The following is a 26,268-nucleotide window of genomic DNA, read 5'->3' as shown; positions in this document are numbered from 1 at the left end:
TGCATCCCCAAAAGAAGGAATTCACATATTTTGCACCCGGAAACGCCTCTAGAATAGACCGCATATACATCCAAACATTCAGAAATATAAAGGTCAAAACTGTACAACACACACCTGTCATGTTCAGCGATCACCATGGCTGAACTACAATATCAACAAACAGAAACAGCTGATAAGTTTACAAACAGAAATTTCCCCCTATGGAAATTTAATAAACACTTTAAAGATGACGATGAATTCAACAATAACATAGAGAAAATAGTTGAGAAAATAGAATCCATAGAAAATGCTGTAACAGCCTGGGAGAAATTTAAACACATGACAAAACAAACAGCAATCAAAATTAGTAGAATAAAAAAGCAGCAACAAAGGAACAAACAGAACGCTGACACGAAGAAATTATCAAAATTGTATCACCACCATGACAGAAATAATGAAAACATCAGAACAGAAATAGAAGAAATTAAAAACCGCATAACAGCGAAACAGTTTCAGGAAATAGAAGGAGCGTGGCTACGTGCTGGTCTCAAAATAATTGAAAATGATGACGGGAAAACCTCGACAGCATGGCTGTTTGAGAAACAACGGAACGCAAAACAGAGAATAAAAACCATAACATACGAAGGCCAAACCCTAAATAAAGACTCCGAAATAATTCGTGGTGTTCAAAAATACTTTTCTTCACTATTTCAAGAAAAACCCAGCAGTCAGGAAGAAAGAGAAAGATTCCTTTCACTCCTCCCCAAAATCACCCAGCAGGAGGCTGAGGAGATCGACGCACCAATCACCATAGCAGAATACCGTCTTATAGTGAAACAGCTCCCGGATAACAAATCACCAGGTGAAGACGGACTAACAGGCTAATTCTATAAAGAATACTTCCCAAAATTTGAACATATTTTTATTAAAATGATCAACACGATGATTACAACACAGACAACGCCAGCAAAATTCAACACAGGACACATTGTACTACTACCAAAGGTTGGGGATCAACAGAAGTTACAAGACATAAAAAACTGGAGAGGCATAACCCTACTGAATACTGATTACAAAATAATATCTAAAATACTTACAAACCGAATACAAAAGCACCTCCATAAACTTATCTCACCAGCACAATCATGTGCAGTGAAAGGAAGAAATATTCTTGACACAATAATGCACCTCCAATGCATCTGCGATTATTACAGCCTCACAGAAAATCCATGTATTGTAATGGGTCTAGATATTCAAAAGGCATTTGACACAGTTAGCCACCAATACCTGTTTGAAACACTAGACCGAATAGGAGTTGGAGTAAACTGGAAAGAAACGATTAAGCTTTTGTACAGAAACGCGGAAAGTAGGCTGATCATTAATAAAAATCTCTCAGCCTCTTTCCCAATAAAATGTTCCATCCGGCAAGGAGACCCACTATCCATGGCTCTATTTGTTCTAGCCCTAGAACCACTCATTATAGCCATTAACACAAACAACAATATCAAAGGAAATCACATATACACGGAGAAAGTGACGCCAAAATTTTGGCATATGCTGCTGACGTCACTTTAACACTAGGAACACAAAAATCTTTGGACACAACACTCAAAATAATAAAAGACTTCAGCAAAGCCTCAGCACTGAATGTGAATCTGGCAAAATCCCACTGCAAAATAATTGGAAAGTGGGAAAACCAACCAAGGATTCCTTCAGGAATACAGGTGAATAATTACATACCGGTTCTGGGCATCAACATCGGAAGCTCAGAATCACACGAAGAACAGTGGAAAGAACTCCATGACGGCATAAAGAAGAAAATTAATGCAATGCGCCCTAGACAGCTGTCCGTCAGAGGAAGGGCCCGGGTTTGCAACATCTACCTAACATCTCGCCTGTGGTACAAGATACACAACACCCCGTATCACGGAAGGTGGGCCGAAAAAATACACAGGATCTGCGCTACATACATCTGGGGCTCTCAGTATGAACCCATGCGCAGATCAACACTCTTCCATGAAGTTGAAGCTGGAGGTTTAGCATTGCTAAACATCCATCTGAAAACTCTCATCGGCAGGGCAATAACAGCAGCCCGAGCACACACAAAAACCTTTCATGCCTATGCGGCAACATTCTTACAAAAGTGTTTGCCGCATAGGTTTATAAGCTCACTTCCAGATATAAAAAACCAAGCCCGAGAATGCTCAAAGAAATAGCCGAAGGGTACACATATATAATGAAACACTCAGATACCGAAACCTTACTGACAATCAAACCAAGAAAACTATATAAAACATTAAGTCAAGTGACATTCCCACCTCCCCAACACAGGAAAATAAGAAAAGGAGAAATTAGGCTAAGTCCGGTGCTTAGCCAAGTTTTCCGACTTCCAATATCACCAAAATACAAAACATTCTTCTATAAAGTACATCATGCCTGTCTCCCCACAAAAATGTGGTGTGTAGCAAAAAAAATCCCACTACAAGGCCCAGCGAAGTGTCATTTCTGTCCCGACCCAGAAACAATATATCATATTATGATGTTCTGTAGCAAAACGTCCACAGTATGGAACACCATACAGAAATTCCTACATAAGACACAACCATTCTCTGAAAACACGTTATTTTGGTTGGAAGACCAAAAAATGAAAAAAACAGAACTAATAATCATAATAATAACAATGTATGCAATATGGTCCCGCAGATGTGACAAAATATATGGAAGAGACACCAGACCAGACATACTAGCAAAAATTAACAATTATTTAAAGGAAATTATCATAAACACTAAACAAACCAAAAGCATAACAACACAGCAATGGAGGAAACTCGGCCTAATTAAAGAAGTAAAAATAAAACTTATACCGATAATGGAACCCCCGTAGTTAGTAGTAAACAATAATGATAACCCACTATCTGAACAAAAAGCATAATCCCAGACAAAGGTGCTGTTAACGTAGGCCCATTTGCCACAATGAGAGGAATAATGACAACAAGATATCAAATCTAATAAAAAAAATAAAATTAAAAAAAAAGTATATATGTATATGAAATAATAATTAAAATAAATAAATAAGTAAAAGTTTAAAAAAATAATAAAAAAAAAAATCAGCTAACGCCTTTTTATTCCCGTATATGGGGAGTAGGCGAGGCCATTTAGCCCTATCTAACTTTTGGGGACTGAGTGGGCAGTTCAATCTCCACTGGTACCAATCAGAGATAGATGGCCCAAGGCTATCACTAATTAAGCGGTACACAGTGAAGAGAGACGGCTCAAATATGCCGCCATCTCGTGGTCCCTAACCCTAACACAATATATTTAATGTCTGAAATAATGTGGGTTCTACGGTCGATTTTCTTGAGTTTACAGGACGAAAAACCCGAGTTTCCGGGAGGAAAAACCTGCTTGCCCGTGCCAGAGATCGACTAACTCGGGAACCGGTCGAAAAAAGGCTTAGAAAAATTTCCTCTAGTCGCCGACTAGACTCGAAACCAAGTCTTCCTTCGTGCGGCCAAGCGCCGTGGTTGGCAGACATTAAAAATATTGTGTTAGGGTTAGAGACCACCAGATGGCGGCACTAGCTTGCCGCCTTCTTCACTGCGTACCGATGAATCAGTGATAGCCTTGGGCCAGCTATCTCTCTGATTGGCTACCAGTGGAATTGAACTGCCCACTCAGTCTCCATAAGTTAGATAGGGTAAACGGCCCCGCCTACTCCCTATACGGGAACAACATAGGCGTTAGCTGATTTTTTTTTTGTAAATAACACTCTGGAATTTAACTGTATATACTGCTTTAATAAGAATATGTTAGTGTTAAAAACAAAGGCAATGTTGATATCGCCGAAGCTGCATGTAATAGATCTACATGGCGGCATTAGAAAGATTGCTATTAAAATTTGTTTGTATGAGAAAGGCTTGCGGGCTCTAAGTGTAAACATCTGCTAAGTCAGTCAGAAAGGTTCAAACAACTTTCCGATTGCCAGCAACTTACAATTAAAAGAAAGCGGAGGCGAACAAAAGGCGTGCCGAACTTGAAACTTAAGATGAAAGAATCATACTGATTCTTTGGGGGTTGCCAAACTTCATGCAAGGTCTCAGAGGAGGTATAATAAAAAGGGACTGAAGCAAACAGAAGGGAGCTGCACGGATCCAGAGATTGCTGCAGAAGTAGAGGGGGGCCCCGGTTCCAGAGACGTCCACAGAAAGACAGAAGAAGCTGCCTGGTTCCAGATGCTGTCAAAGAGGAGGCAGCTCAGTTCCAGACATTGCTAAAGCTGCCCAGTCCCAGACATTGCCAAAGAGAGACAGAGCTGCTCGGTTCCAGAGATCGTCAGAGAGCATCACAGATCCAGAAGTTGGTTGAGAGAGGAGTTTTCCGCTTCCAGAAAGGAGCTTCTCGGTTCGAGCCGTTGCTAGAGAGAAACGACTTCTAGGCCACAGACAGGGCTTTCAAATTGCCAAAAGGAGAAGTCCCAAACGCCGTAGAAGAGAAAAGTTTCCAGTCCAGAGGGATCCTGATTGACAGTTGACAACAGTTTCATTTTTCTTGAAGGCATTTTCAGTTTCTTAGAGGTGGCAATTCAAGCTACTTGAGACGGCAGTCATCCAGGCATTTTCGGCGAGCCCAAGTAGAGGAGAAAAGACGAGGCAAATTTCCCGAAGTACCTTCGCTCGTAAGTTTTTCTCTTCGCCGTGGGAGAATAACATTTTTCCGGAACTGTACGAGTTCCGCTACATTCCCAATTGATACAGCCGAAGCCAAAATTCCAGATGAAGATCTGAGATGAAAGAATTGCCATAGAACTTTTAGTGAAAGACTTTTGACTAATTGTGAGATACAGAGCCTTTGTAAGTTCAAAACTTTTATATAATTTCTCTTATAGTTGTATTAGAAAGACTTTTAAGATATATGTTTAATGTTTAATAAGGTTAAGTTAAGAAGTGTCTTTAAGAGAATCAATTGGCATGTTAGAAGTTGATATCAAATTTGTAAAGATAACTTAACAGAGAGACTTAGATAACCTCTTTGCGAGTAAGCTTGAAGTTTAATGAGCAAAATTTATAAACTGAGAGTAGATAACGTTTTGTGTTAAAGAAAGTATTTTAAAGTTGAAGAAAAAATGTTCTAAATTTTGCTAAAGAGTTTTTATAGAAGGATAGAGAAAGCAATCTCCTTAATGTTTAAATTCGTGTACATTTCATAGTAATGTAAATAAATGTTATTTGACTTTCTTGTAAACATAGCACGTAATAATATAAACAAGAGAGATTCTGAGAGAGAGAAAGCACGCACAGCTACATTAGAAAAACGGAGGATAAAGTATAAAGTAAAGAAAAAAGACATCAAAAGTATTTAATAAGGAAATTACAAGTATACAAAGTTAAAATAATGATGAAATTTTACAATGCCGAAGTAATGACAGGATAGCAACAGTAGATTTATAACAGTACGCATCTCAATAGGCTACTGACAGTAGCGCAGTGCGGACTATTGTTTCGTCTCTGTGTCGTGTTGTGTAATAATTTCTTGTGGGTATAAAATAGAAATGGAATCAAAAATTAAAAAAAAAGTTATCTGGTGTACAAAATCGTAAGCGTCATGCTGCGAAAGAAGCGGATATTAAGAAACAAACTGGGGCTCTTAATAAATTTGTTAAAATATTAAAATATTCTGATGCAGATTGTAACCAACTCGGAAGAATCGTGCACATCATCTAGTTTGAATGAAAGTACTATTACAACTGTTGAACAAGATGCAGGATTTAAGTGAAAAACAGATAGGAGAAGATTTAGTTGTAGTTGACCACGAAACTAACACATTGTTCACATTGTTAGTCTCTGTAAATTTAGAAGATCCAGGTGAATGGGGAAATATTGATGAAAAATTACGAGCTGTTTTAATTGAAATGGGGCCTGTTCAAAAGAAAAATATAATATATTCCAGAGATACATATGGTCGTAAATTTGGCGACACGTATTATAATAGAAAAATGGAAAACGGGGAGCTCGTGCCAAGAACTTGGCTCATTTATTCCGAAACTTTAAATTCTGTTTTTTGCTTTTGTTGCAAACTTTTCGCACGTACTGAAATAAGTAGTCTTGTAGAAGGTAATAACGATTGGAGAAATGTAAGTACAGCTTTGCATAGACATGAGACTAGTTTAGCTCACATGAAAGATTTCTTAAAATGGAAGGAACGTGATAAAAATTTAAAAAATAAAACTACTATTGATTGCCGGACTCAAAGCATGTATGAAATGGAAAAGAAACATTGGACGAGTGTTTTAGAACTCTTGATTGAAATTATAAAATTCCATGGTAGCCAAAATTTAGCTTTTCGCGGATCATCTGATAAATTATATGAAAGAAATAACGGCAATTTTTTAAAATTAGTCGAAGTGTTTGCGAAGTTTGATCCCGTTATGGAAAATCGTGTTGAATGGGCCTTATAATGAAACAATAGAGTACACTATTTGAGTAAAGACAGTCAAAATGAAATATTGAAAACTTTAAGTAATATAATCAGGGATACAATGTTATTATCAATTCGAAAATCTAAATATTATTCCATAATTTTAGACTGCACATGCAAGTAAAACAGAACAAATGAGCATTATTATTCGCTTTGTTTCCTGTGACAATGGAATTGTCAAGATCAGGAAAACGTTTTAGGTTTTGCAGATATATCAGATTCCACAGGACGTGGTTTATGTGCAACAATAGTGGAACAACTGGAAAAATGGAATATTCCCATTGAACACATGCGAGGTCAGCGGGCAAATATGAAAGGGAAAAAATATGGGCTTGGTTTTGAACAAAAATCCTCGAGCTTTTTACGCCATGTCCTGCTCATACTCTAAATTTAATCATTAACGATGCAGCCAAAGTGAATGCAGATACAATTAATTTCTTTGCAATTATTCAAGAAATATACAATTTCTTTTTATTCTCTTACAAACGTTGTGCAATCCTTTTAAAGTTTGTAAAAAAATTAACATTGAAACAGCCATCAGATACGCGGTGGGAAAGTAAAATTAATGCAATCCGTCCTCTACGATATCAGTTAGGAGAAATTTACGATGCACTTTTTGAAATTTTAAATAATGAAAATTTTAATAAAGAAACTCAGCATGAAGCACAAACATTATGTGCTAAAATGAAGGACTACAAATTTATTTGTTCTCTTATAATTTGGCATGATTTACTTAACAGAATAAACCCTGTGAGTAAAATGCTTCAAGACAAAAATATGAACATTACACTTGCTTTAGAATCTATCGAAAACTTAAAAATATTCTTACAAGAGTATCAATCAGATACAAATTTTAAAGAAGTTCTAAAATCGGCAAAAGAACTGAATAAAGAGGTGGATGGAGAAAAAGAATTTAAATTGGTACGGAAGTTCGACGAAACGCCACAATCGGCAGAAGATAAATTTAGAGTGAATGTGTTTTATACACTTCTAGACGTGCAATGTGTTCGTTAATAGAACGTTTTGAACAACTAAAAGATATGATAATTTCAATTTCTTGTATAGATTACTACAAATTAATAACGAAGATTTACGAAAAACTTGTGAAGATTTAGAGATTCTCTTGAAGGACGGCGACAATAAAGACGTAAATGCAATAGAACTATATGACGAGTTATGTGCTTTCCGGGATATTTTTCGAAAGGATAATTTAAATATTCAACACCCTTTCGATATTCTTAATTTTATTGTGTCCTGTTAGTGTAGCGAGCGGTGAACGTTCCTTTTCCAAGTTGAAATTGATTAAAACCTACTTAAGAACAAGTATGTCACAAAAAAGGCTTGTTAGTTTGGCGTTAATAGCTATTGAAAATGATATATGTGCGGAATTAGACGTTAAGACCATTATTTCTAATTTGGTGAATATGAAATCAAGAGCCCTAAAATTTTAATAAAAAAATTTCAAGTATATTTATGTAATTTAATTTATTTTCTGTTATGCTGTAAAGATGTTATTTTTTGAATACTTATATTAATATTAATAAAATGTTCTATTTATTATTTCTGAATTCTTTTCTTATTTTCTCATCTATCTTGAGTTTCTTTTATTTTTCTAAAAGATAGTTCTACTTATAAAAATTATTAAAAAAATTTTACAACTTACTAAGAATTTAGTAAAATGCAAGAATTTTTTTAAACTTTAGTTCAAATAAATTTTAACTTTAATTTAAATTCATTTTAATTTTGTTAGCGATTCGGGTCAGTGAGAAGGCTATAACCCCTGTATTATATTCAACGATTAAAGTGAAGTGCCTTTATCAAAATTTGCTTTAACTTTTGAGAATTTTTTGAATATTCGGGTTTTTAACGATTATCCTGCCTAGCCAACATCCCCGGTTCGTTACATTTAGCGAATCAAAGTGTGGATGTTCTGTCAAAATTTATTTAAGAAATTTCAAATAATTTAAATTTTTATGATCGTAAAAGAACCACACTCTCCCGGATCGTTACACGCACGCACGCACACACGCACACACACACACACACTTCCTCTACTCCTCGCTATTTCTGTCAACTCATTGTCTTTTATCCATCTGTGTCTATTAGTTTTCCGTTTACTCTATATGCACTTGTAAAACCTAATAGAGTTAACCGATAATAACTTTCTCATCTCCGTTTTTAGTCATTTATTAAAATGCAGGAAGTTTAGCACATGATGTCATTGTGTTGAAGAGACTTCTGGAAAGAGAGTTACTCATAGTATGCCACAGGCACTTTATCTATATACTGGTTCTCTCTATATATGTATATAGGGAGAACCAGTCGTATAAACAGTCTTTAATATAGTTGCCATTATCAATAATAGGAGTTTTTTTTTTAATGATCTGGATTGATGTTTATTTTCATTTGTTAATCGTAGTGGCGCAGATTATGTCTGGGTATTTGTGATATCAATCAGCCTTTTGTGGTAAACCAATAAATGTCCATGTTTTGTATTGTGGCAATTTTTTTGATGTTTAAAAAAATACGGAACAATGTGTTCGTATGGAATTTCAGGTTAAAATTAGTAAATCCAGTAGTGAAATATATGATTTATTGTGAATGACATGGAGATGCTGCTATGGGATGGAACGGATACAAGTCTTTGTGTGATCTGTTAATTTAACATGGGGATTCTTGATAAGAAATAAGCAATCATGACGATATAAATTGTCCATTTGTCCATAGAACAGTTAACAACCTTTGCAAATTCTTGATCTTTACATGACCAGTTCTACTTCCAAGTATACTGCAGATGTTATTTTTTCCCCAAGTAAATAACTCAGATCTCAATCCAATATGCGACCACTCCTAATCCGGAAGCTAATTTCAGCTTATGTCCTATGATCTGTAATTTCTTCACCTTTTCTTCATGATCTGAACTACTGTTTTCATTTTCCTCATTAAATATGAAGTTACTCTGATGAAGTTAGACAAATCTTGCTGGAACAAAAGCCTTCATTCCCAAATATACTCAAAACACGTGTCTTACCGGACCCATTGTGTTTTACTTTGTCTATAGAGGCTCTTCCTTGAGCAGTACGAAAATAATATATTATTTTTAGTTTTACAATATTTCATTATAAGATATTTTAAAAACTTAAATATATTAAAACAATTACAAACAATTTTAAATTTAAAAAAAATATTTTTAAAAATGATGTTAATTTATTGAAACACCTATTATATTTTAAAAGATTTTTCTTTAAAAGATTCATCGAGTTATTACCATTTAATCAGAGGTGAATTGATTCATTCCATCCGATACCAACAATTTCAAATTTAAAAAAAATATTTTTAAAAATGATGTTAATTTATTGAAACACCTATTATATTTTAAAAGATTTTTCTTTAAAAGATTCACCGAGTTATTACCATTTAATCAGAGGTGAATTGGTTCATTCCATCCGGTTTCAGCCTTTATTGAGGCTTCATCAGTGAGTAGCTAGACCAAATTGATACCAAAGGGTATAGCCAAAAGAACTTATATACTCTGCTATACGAGTTGTCAAACAGGTGCAACCATTAAGTTACTTAAATATAAAGAGCCAATAGGCTTCTATTGGCTCTCTAGCCAATTTCGGTTTTAAAACAATGTGGGATTTAATATCCCCTTAATTTGAATATAATTATTTATTTATTATAGATACAAGGCTGAATTATGACGAGTGTCACTGTTGAAAATATGAAAATAATAATATTTTTTCAATTATCGTTACACGAAACAAATGCACTGCGATCTGATATTCGTTTGCACTTGTCATCGCCATTGATACGAAACTTTTATTATTGGTGTTTGTTCGTGGTGAGGATGAAATATTTTTAATAAAGCAATTTTTAACATGCAAATTTATTTATTAATAAATTCGTTACTGATTAGGAATAAAAAAGTTTTTTTTTTTTTTTTTTTTTTTTTTTTTTTTTTTTTTTTTTTTTGTATATGCAGCATTCCCACTTAAAATATTCACCGGCCGCCACTGGCTTTCACTGAATCTTCGTTTGTTGTTGTAGCTTATTTTTCATGCTTTCTTTCGTATTCTTTTCATGCTTTCGCGATTTTTTTGTTCTAGCATTTGGATCAAAGTCTGTTGTTATCTGGTAAAGAACTGATGTATACTTTACGCTGAGTTAACTCTCCTATCATAGCTGTTTCGAAATCAGATTGTTTGCTAATTATTCTGTGATTTTATTATCGTAATATTGGTCTTGCCTAATTGAATTTTCCATTTAGTAATTAACAGATAAATAAAAGGAGAAACTTTGGATAATACGAACCCTGTTTAAGGTTTCCACTTCTTCAGGTGAGCAATAAGGAAAATTTATATTAGGAAGATATCGTTGGGCACCTTGAAGATTCTGACTAGCTGCAACCAGGTTATTCCTCGTCTCAGCTGCATAATAATACCGCTGTTCCATATCGCTAAAAATATCATTCCAACATGTTAGAGTGAAATAAACAACAACAATAAACTAATAAAAAAAATATGTTTAACCTACTCATTTTCACTCTCAAGTTATTCTACAGTGTTCCAAATGTCATCACCCAATTTAAAGTAGTTGTAACTATTTGATATTTATTTATTTCGTTATTTGCAGACTTTAAAATATCAACCCAAATAATCTGAAGAACAGCGCATGCGTTACGTTAGACTCCTATTGATGCAGTCGTGTGCTCAGATAAAAAGACAATCGAATTTAAAAAAACAACAACAACAAACAATTTAATGTAGTTGAGGATAACAATTTCATAAATTTCAGCACTTTCCTTGAATAAACGTTCATATTTATACGTAGATCTATATAAATTTTTTATTTTATTATATTGGATCCCGTGCATAGGGATTTCGACTTCGTTGTACCAGTCCAGATTTATAAGGTTTTATAAACCGGATAATATGATATTGATGTTTAGAAATATGTCTTTTAACTGATCTTCCTGTTTTTCTATAATAAGACAAGTCGCTCAAAAGTTAATAACATAACTTGGTAAACGCCAGATAGCATTACTGGTGAAAAGTAGTTGGATATAATTTTCTGAACCTAATTTTATAAAATAAAGTAAAAAATAAAAAATAATAATTTCTGCAGTTTATTTTTTTTTATTGGTTAATAACAAAACGTTAATAACAAAATAAGTGGAATCATGAGTTTTGCAAAACACCCTTTTGATATTATATAATAGACTGGCCTACATGATAAAGAGAGTAAAAACCAAGGGCTTGACCTCCATGATATCAGTTTAGTCAAAAGCCATTCATATACGTGAGATCGACTTAAAATTCAAGTATCTGAAAATTACTTTTCATAATAAAAAACCCGATGAAACATTTTTTAAGAAAATCATTCCAAGTTTAAAAAAAATAATAAAAAATCCCACCTCACCTTTCGTCCACGTCTAGCAACTCCTTCCATTTTTGTACGGCAAGTCCCAGCTGGGTGCAAGCTTGCTTGACCATCATCTGAGCCTGTTTCCATTTAAAGTGTGCCTGGTCCACATGTTGCTTCCGTTCTTGCAACAAATCCACTTCCTTTTCTAGACGATTTTCCAGATCGCTGCCATAAGCGCCTCCAAATATGTTATCTGGTAAAAGAAATGAGTTTAGCGTGTATTTATTAACACAATTTAAATCTTATGAATAATATCTCATAATTTAATAAATCTTTCTGGAGCGCATTATTTTGAAGTCCAACATACTATTCTAAATAGAATAATATGGAGAATAATATCATGTTAAATTTTTTTAAAGACCTCTTTGAAATTTAACTTTTAAAAGCCATTGTTTTCCATTTTTCTGTTAGATTATCATTCCATGGTGTTGTTAAGTATTAGTATACCCACTTGTCACCTTACCTAAATAATATGATAAAAGCCTAAAAGTTTTAATTTTGTTTTCACTATATTTCGTTTTAAAATAATATTTAAAACTTTATAAAAATATTTTAAAATAATTTTCTTTTTTAGAGTTTTAAAAAATAAAAAAATTATTCAGACACCTGTTTCTTTTTAAAATAATTTTATTTAAAAATATTTGGCAAAGCATCAATTAATACGGAAAAAGATAGGAAAAAATGGCGGCCCGTGTGTTAGTGTTTTGTGTAGTGTATTATTGATGATGAAATTAAAGAGTCAGCTGAGTCATTGTGTTGTTAATTAGTGGCGATAGTTTTGAATGATAAATGATATATACAGAGGTAAGTGTTCTTCATTTTCTAAGGTTTTTTAAGGTGAAATATTTGCTACCGTTGCTGGTAGATCGATTTGATCTACGGGATATATATATAATAGAGTAACATTTTATTGCTGGTAGACACCTAAGAGTGTCTACGGGATCTGCTAGTGGACCCTCAAAAGTTCACAGGATTGTCTTTGCCTGCTCGGGGCACCTGAGGGACCTCTACTCTTTCTCCATCTGTGTATCAACACATTTTTATTTCTTGAAATGACAAAACTTCTAAATGAGACCCAATTCGAAGAAGTCTACAGGGAATTCCTCAGACTGGGAAAGCTACTGAGTGATAACTGGCCGGGAAAGGTTAAACTGTATGACACGTTTCCCCCTGAATGTGTCTCAGACGCTGTCGCTGAAGATCATTTAGAGTCGATGCCTTCTACTCCTTCAGACTTTGCAGAAGTGCGTGCTCACAAAGTCGTCGCTGAAGATCATTTAGAGTCGATGCCTTCTACACCTTCAGACTTTGTAGAAGTGCGTGCTCGCAAAAAGCGAAGAACAACAGAAGAACCGCACAATGACAATACTGTAATGGAACAGGATTCTCAGGGTTCGGACGCCGCTACCTCTCCCAAAGAAAAGGTGCCTCCGGTCATCCTTAGAGAAAAACAAAAGTGGGCAGCTTTACGATCCACAATGTCCAATCTGCATATTGGCTTCATTAAGGCCAAAAACATGGATGAAGGCATAAAGATTCAGCCAGCAACAGTGACAGACTACAGAAGGTTGACCAAGGAACTGGACAACAGAGGCATCCAGTGTCATACCTTTGCGCTCAGTTCAGAAAAAAATTTAAAAGTAGTCCTTCGTGGTGTCTGTGAAGACATTGACACAGCAGAAATCGCTGCTGACCTAAATTCTCAGGATCTGCCACCAGTCAAAGTGAGCAGAATGTACAAAGCAGACAAAACTCCCATGCCATTAGTCCTTGTTGAGATTCACAAAATATATAAGGATATCTACAACTTAAAAACAGTCTGTGGTCTCATCGTCACACCGGAACCACTCCGTAAAAGATCATCTTCTGGGCAGTGCCACAGGTGCCAAAAGTTTGGCCATGCCCAGAATCTATGCCGAGCAGAATATAGATGTTTAAAATGTGGAGACAGCCACCCAACCAATACCTGCACTAAGCCAAGGACCACCTCGGCCAAATGTGCCAACTGCAGTGGCCCTCATCCGGCGAACTACAAAGGATGTACTCAACACCCAAAGAACAGACGGATGGAGGCAATCAATCAGCCCTCCTCCTACAGTACAAGAACACCAGCGGCCCAGACATCAAAACCGGAGACTCATCGACCACAGTCGGAGACCTCCAACCAAAAGCAAACAAGAAGTTATGCCGATGTGACCCGTACAACTAGGCCAATTCCAGACCAAAATCAACCAAGAGCACCTAAAAACCTAACAGCTATTATCACGGCCTCACTAGCAAACATGCTACAAAATTTTAGCCTATCAAACCCTACTGAAACCTCCACTAAAAGATTTCTTCGTGAAACACAGGTCATCCTCACAGCTCTCATAAATGAATAGTAACAAACTCATTCCAGCATCTCTTCAAATAGTTGCTTGGAACGCAAATGGCCTCAAAAACAAAATCCTGGAACTCCGTGCCTTCACATCTAGGTATCAGCCAGATGTTATTCTAATCAGCGAAACTCATCTAAGACCCTCAGACAACCCTACAATAAGTGGCTATCACCTATACAGAAATGACAGACTACTCTACAGAGGTGGTGGCACTGCCATCTTCATTAAAAACTACATTAAGCACCACTCTGTGAGCATTCCTTCAACCACTAACCTTGAGATCACAGGAGTGGAAGTAGTCACCAGCTCCACTGGCAAACTGAAAATCTACTCAGCTTACAACCCTCCCCAAAAATCTCTTCTTCACTCTGATCTAAATGCCATCTTAGGCATCAGAGGGCCCACCATTATTGCCGGGGATCTGAATTCCAAGCACCCTGCCTGGAATTGTTCAACCACAAACAAGAATGGTTGCATCCTTTTCAATTACTTAGGATCAAGCAACGCTGTTGTGGCAGGCCCCACCGAACCAACTCATCTCAGTACGTTCGGCACTGCTGATATCCTGGATATAGCTATCCTGCAGGATATTAAACTTCAGTACAGTATCATTTCTATGGATGAACTATCATCCGATCACAATCCAATACTGCTGCAGCTGGGAAATCAGGAATTCCTGTGTCCTCCTTCTCACTCCTACATTGTATGGGAAAGACTGTCAGCCGCACTCAAGGATCATATTGGACCTGTTCCTCACATACGCACAAAAGAAGAAGTAGAAACTGCAGTTACAAATCTCACACAACAAATTAATTCTGCTATAAAGGTAGCTTCCTCCTACAAAACTGCCCGCAAGCCAGATCGTTTGCCTGAAGACATCATGAACTTAATCAGAGATAAAAACAGAGCTCGAAAGAGATTCCGTAACACGTGTGCACCACAAGACAAAACAAATCTAAACAGACTAAATGGGGCAGTAAGAGATGCACTGAAAGCTCACAGAGACTATGTATGGGATGAAAAGTTATCCTCCATTTCACCTAGTGATCACTCCATCTGGGGACTACTGAAAAATACCAAAAACAAAGGCAGATCCCTTCCCCCAATATTAACTGATCAGGGCCTTGCTCACACAGATGTGGACAAAGCAGAGGTTATAGCGCACAGCTTAGAAGAGCAATGCAGGCCTTCGTATGGAAACCTTGACTTTGACCACATACATAAGATTCACAGCAAGGTCAGACACTCACTCAAACTTCCTATCACCAGCACTGACCATATTGCATCAACATCACCTGCTGAGATATATGACATTATTAAAAATTTAAAGAACAAAAAAGCTCCTGGACCAGACGGCATTACTAATCGTGTGATTAAACTTCTGCCCCGGAGGGCAGTAGTGTACCTGACCAGTATAATAAATGCAATTTTAAGATTTCACTATTTTCCTTCCACCTGGAAACTGGCTGACGTAATTCCCATACATAAGCCAGGCAAAGACTCACACCTACCCCAAAATTATCGTCCAATCAGTCTCATCTCAAATCTGGGTAAGGTTGCAGAGAAGGTCATCCTCTCACGACTTCAAACCTCAATAAATGACCTAAACATCCTTCCAAAAGAACAGTTTGGTTTTAGGCAACACCATAGTACTACCCAGCAAATCCACAGAATTGTTGAATACATCACAACCAGCTACAACTGGCGCCAGTGCACAGGTGCTGTTTTCCTAGATTTATCCAAAGCATTTGACAAAATCTGGCATTTTGGACTCCTGCACAAGCTTATCTCAGCCGGCATCTCACCTAAAATGGTTCATTTAATCCACTCATATCTTCAAAATAGATCAATGCAAGTAAAAATCAACGGTTCTACATCCTCCCAGCGCCACATCTTTGCTGGAGTGCCGCAGGGATCTCTGCTGGCTCCATTGCTGTTCTCTGTATACATGTCAGACATCCCACACAATCCGATGACTTCCATTTTGGCCCTATATGCAGACGATACGGCAATACTAACCAGATCTCTCAGACCCCTTTTCATTACCAGAAAGCTTCAAGAAAACATTCTAAAGCTGGAGGGTTGGTTCTCTAAATGGAGATTGGAAGTCAACCCCCAGAAAAGCTCAGCCGTTCTTTTCTCAAAAAGGCCAATGTCTCCTGTAGGAGATTTGTTACTATTCAATATTAAAATTCCCTGGCAGTCAGAAACAAATTACCTGGGTGTAATTCTCGACAAAAAGCTATCTTTCAATCAACACACCAAGTCTGCATGCACAAAGGCATCTAAAGTCATAGCACAGATCTATCCGCTAATTAATAGAAATAGCAAGCTCAGCAACAGAATCAAATTGCAGCTATACCAGTTGACGATTCGTCCTATAATCACCTATGCCTCTCCGGCCTGGAGCCACACCTCTAATGCTAACATCATCAAAATACAGCGAGTGCAGAACAAGTGCCTGAGAATGATTTTGAATGCTCCGTGGTATGTTAGAAACATTCAACTCCACAGAGACACAAATATTCCCTATATCTTCTCTTTTCTACGATCCTTAGCCACCAAGTTTTTCCTAAAGACGTCCACACATCCCAACGATTTGGTTCAACAAGCTCCAGCATACGATCCAACGGACATATTCAAATACAGAAGACCAAAAGCTATATTGGCCTCCTTTAGTGATGCATAATCTCCATGCCCAATCAGGGCGAGCATTCTGCTCATAAATTTTACCTTCACTGCAACCACAACAGATAGCGGGGAATATGAAAAGCATCTTGCTTCACCCCTAAAGACATAAATGTCAATTGTCAGTCAATTAATACGTTTCATATATCAAGCTATTCAAGTGAAATGCTTCTGGGCAAGTTTTCATGCGTTGATGTGTATTTAAAAATTAATTTTAAATGCACATCACGACTCGAGAAGTACATTTAAATTTAAAAGCTTGTAATAATAATAATAAAGAACAGCATTTTTGGTTACGGATCATCATGCAAATTATTGAATCGATGCAAGTAGTTGTCCCAAAAGGTCTGTTTGGTTACAGATCTATTATGAAGTTCGCTTAAATAAATAAAAAAAAAAAAAAATCGGAAAACAGACTTAGTTTCAATTGCATTTTTTTCTTGAATAAATAAATAAATATATGATTAATAAATTTTGTTCATATATTTCTATATAAGTTTGTTTAATATAATTTAAAATTATTTTTAAAATATATATTATATAGGAAAGTCAAAACAGTATTAGTAGAAACCGTTTTGGAAGATTTTAAACTGATTGATGAATGAAAAGATTTAAAACCGATTGAAGATTTGAAAACAGTCATGAATGTGCAAAGTAAAATTTATACATCTTACTAAGACGAATAGTAATACCAGAGTTGGAATAATGTAATCCTTATTATAATTTTTAAAAAGAGAGACAGAGAAGATATTAAAATTAACTTTCCAATCAGCCTCCTTTCAAAAATATACAAAATTTTTACAAAAATTACTATCAATGGAATACAAAATCAGTTAGATTTTTTTTATCAACTTCCAGGATAAGCAGAATTAAGAAGCTACAGAACTTGATCATGTGTAAAACTCGATGTAGCTTAGAAATACCAAAACGCTTTACATCGATTTTTGCAGAAGTCAAGTCTCATGAGATTGTTACAAAAATAATTTTGTATGTCGATATATATTTTATGCTAAATATTAATGTAAATAACCCTATGGGAATTGACTGTATTTACTTCTTTAAACAAAAATGTCTAGAATGAAAAAAACAAAGCCAATGCTTTGCCACCGGAACTTTGTATAATAGCTATGTATAAGGGCACAAGAAAGTTGTTTACGATTAAGTGTATGAGAAAGTTGTTTGCGAGCACTGCGCATAAACACCTTCAACGGTTAGTGTCAAAGAATCGGCAAGTTTCTGCTGACCGACAAGATAAGATTAAAGGAGTGCACAGAGGAGAAGAAAGAACGGGTCGGTCTTAACAGAAGATAAAGGAGTCGTGCCGAATTCTTCATGAGTTACAACCCTTAGTGCAAGGTCCCGGAGAACGTGAAATAAAAAGGGACTGAGCCGAACATCGGTGTGGGCAGTCATCGGGAGTTTGAGTTATCAGAGTCGGCAGTTAGAGGCAGAAGTTCCAGAAGTAGGACCCAGAGGATCAGACGTTACGGCGAACCCACGCCATAGGAGAAAAATGGGAATGACGAGAGAACGGTCGATATAAATACCTGAAACAGTGTTGTTCGGATGACCTTTTGCCGCGGGAGGTCAGCCAAAGCCAAAAGCCGCAGAGCGATCTTCAAGACAGTGTGCCGAAACCTCTTGCTTGAGCCTTTCGAGTACCAGAAAATTGCAGTCCAAAGCCCACCAATATCCCGACGAAACCCCCCCCCCCTGAAGCAAGACTCTTTAGATGGAAGCCTAAGGCCCGAGATAAAAGGAAAAGCATAGGGACTTTAGTGCAGGACCTTTGGATGAGTGTGCGACACAGAACCTCTGTAAGTTTGTTCCATCTTTTGTTGTACTTTCCTTTTGTAATCTAGGAGATACATTATAGATGGACTGATAAGAAATAGTAATAAGAAGTATCTATAAGAGAGTCGTCTGATTTGTTATTAATTGGAATATAATTTGTGAGATAACTTGGCCTAACTAGCTAACCTCTTTGTGAGTAAATTAGTTTCAGTAATTTGATTTAATAAGCAGAGAAGTAATTGAGCAATTATATTGTATAGTCATTTAGTATTGAAAAGGGGAAAGTTTGTTTCTTTATGCTAAAAGTCTAACGGATAGGTTAAGAGAGTAACCTCCCTACCATTTAATTAAATGTATTTTATTATTAATTTAAATAAATGTGTTTTAATTATATATCAATAGAGTGCCACCTGATCTTTTATTTTACAATGCACTGTTCCTAAGTAAACTTAGACTTGTGAGCGGGGAAACTAAGGCATTAAAAGTGAAGTTTAAGTACTTAAGAACCACGACTGTTTATGTAAACTTTATTGAATGAATTTATGGTAGTAAGAGAGAGAGAGAGAGAGAGAGAGACAGATCCACCGGACGTATTACTGAGTCTTATGCCGATATAGAAATACTGATGGCGCAGTCTTAACAAATAAATTTTCCAGTATTCATAGGCATGTACAGTAGTATATATAAATTTTTTAAGGCTTTTGATAGATTTCCACATCACAAGCTAGTAGTTAAATTGGAACTGCTGGAATTGGCCAGTGGATTAGTGCATTGGATTGGAGATTGGCTGTGTGATAGGTATCAGCAGGTTTTGTATGGGAGAGTGATATCCCAGAAGAGGAGAGTCACCAGTGGTAAGACCCTGGGATCTGTTTTGGGGTCATTGTTGTTTAATTTGTATGCAAATGACATTGGAAGGAGCTTAAATCGCGATATACAGTTGTTTGCAGATGATGCAAAGTTAGGAAGAGTTATGAGAAGCAGATGCTGTAGCCTTGCAAGAGGACTTGAATAGACTTTCTGAATGGGTGTGTGTGGTGTAAGGTTTTTAAATTTGCGAAGCAAAGATGGGATGCAGAGTATAGGATTTGTGGAGGACTGTGCTGGTGGGTGGGTGCTTGAAATTTCATGGAGATTTTGCTAAAATTGTGAGGACAACACATCAGATTATTTATGGGAATGATGTGGAGAACAACATGTTTTAGTAAGGATGTTATGATTTCATTTTATAGGCCTTTGATCAGGCCGCATATAGATTGCCGTGCACAGTCGATTTGGTCATCTGGTGTTTAGAAGGGTGATGAGTTGTTGGGGAGGGTTCAGAGACATTTGACCAAGTTGGTTTCTGGTCTCTCCAATGTACAGTATGAGAACATATCGAAAGAATACAAATTGCAGAGCCTAGTGGATAGAAGGAAGAGAGGGGATGGGGACATGATCGAGACATATATGTTGGTAAGGGGTAATTACCAGATTAACGTGGATGAGATTTTTCATGGAATGTCTCGAGACAGGGAGAGAATGAAAGAGAGACAAGAGGCCATCCTTGGAAGTTGTATAAAGACGATGTGATCAGGGGAGTGAGGACTAGAATTTTTGCATGGAGAGTGATGTGTGATTGGAATTCATTGCCTGATAGTATAGTGAGTACAGAGACAGTGAGTGCATTTAAGTCAAGGTATGATGAGTGATGAGCTATGTATGTGAGAGTGGGACCTCCTCCAACAAGTCTCTTGACTCCATAGAGGTCTAATAATGGTGATAATAATAATAATGTTGCAATCACACTGAAAGATAAAGCTGATCTCTTGGCATCATTCTTCTCATCCAACTCCTGCATAGATGACTAAGACAAATCACCACCAATATTATCTGAAACATTGCATCACTTGCTTCCGGCAGCCTTCCATCAGAAAGTTATGAGAATAATCCTGGACACAAAAGAGGCCTCTGATGGTATGCCACGATATGTGGGGAAAAGATGTATCCCTAAATTAACATCCACTCTTTATCATCGCTATAATTATATCTTATTCAGCTGGCATCCGCCTCAGCATGAAAGCAAGCCCATATTTAGTTGATTCCCAGAAAATGGGACATCAGTATTTATTTTTATTATGAAGTAGAATCCCTTAAGGCATCTTTTGGATAAATCTGTGGTCTCCTTCATTCAGATTATGTTTTGTAGTTTATGCATAATGCATTATTCCATTATATCGATGAAACCATCTGAAAAATAAGGACAATTATATATGATTTCTATATAAATAGAAAGATGTTCTTTTCCAGTAGTCTGTAACCTATCAATTTAGCCGAATACTTTGTGAGATTAAAATCCTTTTACTAGCTAGTTTGCCTTAGGTAAAATGTTTTGGCTCACAACTTTGTTCATTTGCAAATACAGAAAAATTGTATGTTTCATGAGTAGTACAAAGTGCAAGCAAGAAGGCTGACTAGTATGGTAAAGATAGTGAAATCAGACTATGAGAGAGAATTAGCCAAACAGGCCAAAGTAAATCCAAAATAGTTTTTTTTTGTTATGTAGCAAGTAAGAGGAAAAATGACTATGGTAGAATGACTTTAAACAATGCTCAAGGTAGGAAGGTGACTGAGCCAAAAGAAATGATTGAGTTGCTGAGCGATCATTTTTCAAAGGTGTATCATCCACATGGAGATTTTATAGTTGCTGATGTTACAGAGACACACATATCAAAATTGAGGTAGATGAACAGGATGTGTCCAGCATATTAAAAAATATGAATGTGAACACAGCAGTGGGGCTGGATAGCATATCAGCCCATATACTACGTGAATGTGCAAGAGAATTGACATTTCCTCTGACAAAGTTGTTCTGTCTAAGTCTCATCAGTGGCAGGGTTCCAAGGGAGTGAAAGAGAGTAAGATAGTACCATTGCATAAAGGTGGCTCCAAGACAGAGGTAGCAAATTACAGACCAATTAATATGTTGGGGGTGGTTGTTCAAGTATTGGAAGAGTTGAAGAAAGGTAAAATACAATAGTGGATGGATAGGGGTGTGATACTCTATAGTGGGCAGCATGGCTTGTAAAGTAACTTATAGTAACTTATTCTCATTTTATAATAAAGTGAAGTAGAACTGGATAAAGAAAATGGCTACACCATGATACTGCTCGACTTTGCCAAGGCATTTGACAGAATACCACTTGGAAAACTATTACAAAAACTGGAGAGGATGGGAATGGATATGAGGCTAGTAGCATGGATAGGGGGGGATGGCTGATGGACAAATCCCAGAGAGTAGTATACGGTGGGGAATGATGGTGACTAGTGGAGTACCTCAGGGTTTGGTACTAGGGCAACTACTCTTTAATTTGTATATGAACGACAGATTTAAGAGGGGATAGTCAGTTTTTTGTTGATGATGCAAAGCTGGGGAGAGTAATAGTTGATAACAATGATTCAGATATCCTGCAGGCTGATTTAAATAAATTGGTGTTGTGGGCAAAGGATAATGATTGTCAATTTAATGTTGCAAAATGTAAGGTTATGCACAGGTTGAAATGCAACCTTTTCAGGTTGAAAAGGTTGCATATGGTGTATCATATTGATGGTATTTGCAGAAAACTGATGAAGCTAGGTACTTGGGAATAATGGTGGACAAAGAGTTAAAGTTCAGAGGGCTGAGTGGTTAGCGTATTCGCTCTCCAGCCAAAAGGCTGCGGGTTCGAATCCTATCGTGGGCATGGATGTTTGTGATTGTCTGTGAAAATACTTGTGGTGGTGGTCGGCTGTAGATAGAGTTGATGTACGTAATAAAGGTAGTTGTGGTTGGTGGAGACATAGAGTTGTAGAGTACGTGCCCTCCCTCGATGAGTCTTTGGACTCCATGGAGGTGCTACATAATAATAATAATAATAATAATAATAATAATAATAATAATAATACGACTTGTAAATACGAAAGGCGTATAAACATAGTACGTAATAGAATAAGTGAGAAAGGCTGCAAAAGCAAAAGAAACTGCTAATTAGAATAAATAGTTAATACATTCATTTACAATAACGTATAAGAATATATTAAACACTTATCATTACACATGTACACACAATAAGAAAAATTATTGAAATTATTCAAAACATCTTAGCTCTTAGAAAGTTATTGATTTTGATTGACAGGGAGATGTCATTTGACCGAAACTACTTACAGCAGCTTTAGAAGAATTTTTTTTTAATCTGGAATGGAAAAATACAGTAATTATAGTAAATAAAAAGGAGCTAAATCATCTACGATTTGCTGATGACATCATTATTTTAGGTGCCTTAGCAGAACTCCAAGAATCAACCTGATGGGATAGCCTTTGGAAAACACATTGAAATACTCATAGGGGGACATCCCGATCTATCTTAAAAGTAAAATATTCATAGACAGTTAATTCCAATCATGACATATGAAAGTGAAAGATGGATTTTGACGAAAAAAATAATAAATAAATAAAACCGACAAGTTGAGGACTACCTAGAGATACTAGAAAGATCACTGCCTGGCATTACCATGAGAAAGCGCAGTGCCTTGGGTTGGAGCTCAGAACAGACTGAGAGACATTGTAAAAGACATTAAGAGATCCAAGCAGCAATGGGCAGGACATAATGAAATTTTGGGGCAAGGCCTAGTAGTAGGGATCCCACTAGTGACCAGATCAAGATAAGATAAGGAAAGTGGGTGTGGCTTCCTGACGTCATTGTGAGTGACGTCATGAGTTTGGAATTTCCATGTGGGCAACTGTGTGAATGGCTTCAGTTCTTGTGTTTTGGTTCGCGTATGGGATTATGGGGGATTTTTTTGGTTCGCCTATGGAATTATGGGTGATGATAGAGATAAGGATTCGTGTTGTGATTGGTGGGACACTTTAAACCAAATGCTTCCGGTGTGCGTGGCTTCCTGAGTCAGGAATTTCCCTGGGAGCATATGTGGTCACTGGCTTCAGTTCTTGTGTTTTGGTTCGCGTATGGAATTATGGGTGATGGTAGAGATAAGGATTCGTGTTGTGGGTGTGTGTTGTTTTCAGATGTAGATAAGTGACGTCATTTGTTATTTGTAAATAAATGTCGTCAATTTTTATTTGTAAATAAGTGACGTTGTGGTTTTGAATGGAAAGGATGATATTAGTGGATAAGAAATCGTGTCGTGATTGGTGGGACACTTCTGACCAGATCAAGATCAAGATAAGATAAGGAATCGTGACGTGAATGTTTGTTATGAGATGTAGATAAGTGACGTCATTTGTTAGTTGTAAATAAGTGACGTTATTGTTTTGAATGGGAAGGATGATTTTAGTGGTTAAGTAATCGTCTCGTGATTGGTGGGACACTTCTGACAAGATCAAGATCAAGATAACATTAGGATTCGTGACGTGAATGTTTGTTGTTATTGAGTTTGGAATGATAATTTAATTTAACTATATTCTATGTCACACAAACATACAGTTTTTTTTTTCTTCTCTAGATGGTTGTACTAATTTTCCAATACATTTTGGGTATTTCTTTCCTGTTAAAGTGTGGGAATTCTTAGAGAAAGTCGTGATGGCTCTCGTGTTTCGATCTTTTCTGAATAATTAATTATATACTTAAAGTACCTGTCCTTAAACACACACACACACACACATACATATTAGACATAAAAAATCGCTAATGTGTCCATGGTGATACTCTGATATATAACCTATGATTATTCTTATGGAAAAAAAAAAAACTATTCAGTATTAGAATTACGCTTACCAAACAACATGCGATCAGTTTTGTTTAAGTTAAAAAAGTACTTACAGCTTTCCAGATGACTCTTCGAAATTCGATTATTCCAAAATAGTTCAATTTTATATCCACAACACAACACAAAAAACACAAAAACCACAAAGAATGAAATTTCTGTAAATACTGTAACCTGAACTAGTTACTTCGTCCTTTAGATTACGGAGCATAGATGGTGAGGTTTCGTCATTGCAATATCCCCCAGCGAGCGCTTTTCTTCAAAGGGGATGACATGAGTCACATCCGTAAATTGGGAATTTATTTTCCAACACTGAATATTTCTCATTAAGTCTTTTACAGTAGGTTTTCTGAATATTCCAATTGTTAATTAACATGTATTCACAGAACACAAACACAAATCTGAAAAGAACATTTCACTTTTTCATTATAGCTTACTGTGGCTAACATATATTCACACCACAAAACACACAAAACATAGGAGTTGATAGATATTTCTGTAAATAACCAGAAAAGCTAGTGGACTACTTAATTTACTTTAGTATCCGTTTGGTTCTCTGTATTAATCTTTCCCACGGGTGTCCATCCTCGGTAGGAAGCTCTATGCGCTGTTTTGTTTAGGGTAAGTGTTATTTCCGGTTTCGAATTCCGATTGCTGTTAGAGTATGGAATTTAGACAAGTGAAATTATTATTATTTTTTTTCAAATTGATTGGTTATTTTCTGTATTTTACTTTTACAGGTCATATTCTAACAGAATAACTGAGCAGAATTAATCAATATATAAAGTATATGAGACTTAGTTGAATATTTAATTTAGATTACTATCCGATTGGTTCGTTCTCTGTTTAATTCCTTCCCACAGTTGCTCATGCTATGTTTCCTAAGCTTGGTAGGAAAGTCTATGCGCCTTTTTGTTTAGGGTAAGTGTAATTTCCTGTTTCGAATTCCGAGTGCTGTTAAGGTATGGAATTCTGACAAGTGAAATTTTTTTTTTTTTTTTTTTCAAATTGAATGGCTATTTTCAGTATTTTACTTTTAAAAATCAGTTTAATTACATATTCTAACAGAATAACTGAGCAAAATTAACGAATAAATAAAATGTGAATTTATTTTCCAACACTGTAGATTTCTCACGAATTTCAGATTTCAGAAGTAGATTTAGTAGAAGTAGACGTAGATTTCAGAAGTCGTATCTTAAAGATATCTCTCTCTTATCCGGTCGCCAACTTGTTGTACCTAGGTGAAAAATAGTGTGTGTGTGTAGTAACGTGTTGGTTTAAAATATCTAATGGCTCTGTAAAATAACCAAATTCTAGCAGTATTGTAATTTCAGGTGAAATCTTCTGCACTAAAATTCTGGTTATTAAAATAATACTCGATTTTGTTTTTTTTTTTTGCTTAAAATAGCATCAGGTTGTGGAAGTGAAAAGATAGTCAAGAGGGTGACTGAGGTCTTCCCTGCAATACTCCCCTAACCCCTCTCCTCCAGAAAATGTCTGCTCAGCCTCGTGGAGATGAGCGAGCTCATCATTTGCGGATATCTTTTAGTGATGTCACCTCCAATTGATACTGATAACTTTTTTGGGAAAAAAAAATTTAAAAAACTGTTTTTTTATTTTTTTTCCAAAAAAGTTTTCATAAAAAACGCGTTTTTTCCTAAAAAGTTATCATAAAAAACCAGTTTTTTAAATTTTTTTTTATAAAAATAAAAATGATATCGTAGCATGCAGATAAAAAATGATATCGTAGCATGCAGATAAAAAATGAATCAACATGTATATATCA

The 26,268-nt window shown here is 36.1% G+C and overlaps 1 protein-coding gene across 2 annotated transcripts in view; it reads right to left on the bottom strand.

The window, feature by feature from the left end:
- Positions 1–26,268, bottom strand: part of LOC150098830 (uncharacterized) — a 152,713-nt gene that overhangs the window by 60,374 nt on the left and 66,071 nt on the right. For both annotated transcript variants that reach the window (XM_090405417.1, XM_090405416.1), the window contains 2 exons: positions 11,875–12,073; positions 10,768–10,912 (listed from right to left, as the gene is read on the bottom strand). In XM_090405417.1, the coding sequence (XP_090261543.1) occupies positions 10,768–10,912; positions 11,875–12,073 (344 nt within the window). The remainder of the gene's footprint in view (positions 1–10,767; positions 10,913–11,874; positions 12,074–26,268) is intronic.

Source organism: Typopeltis vanoorti, chromosome 15 (assembly GCF_054136105.1).
Source record: "Typopeltis vanoorti isolate ZY-2024b chromosome 15, IOZ_Tvanoo_1.0, whole genome shotgun sequence".
NCBI lineage: Eukaryota > Metazoa > Arthropoda > Arachnida > Uropygi > Thelyphonidae > Typopeltis > Typopeltis vanoorti.
This window is presented reverse-complemented; position numbering and strand designations above follow the sequence as displayed.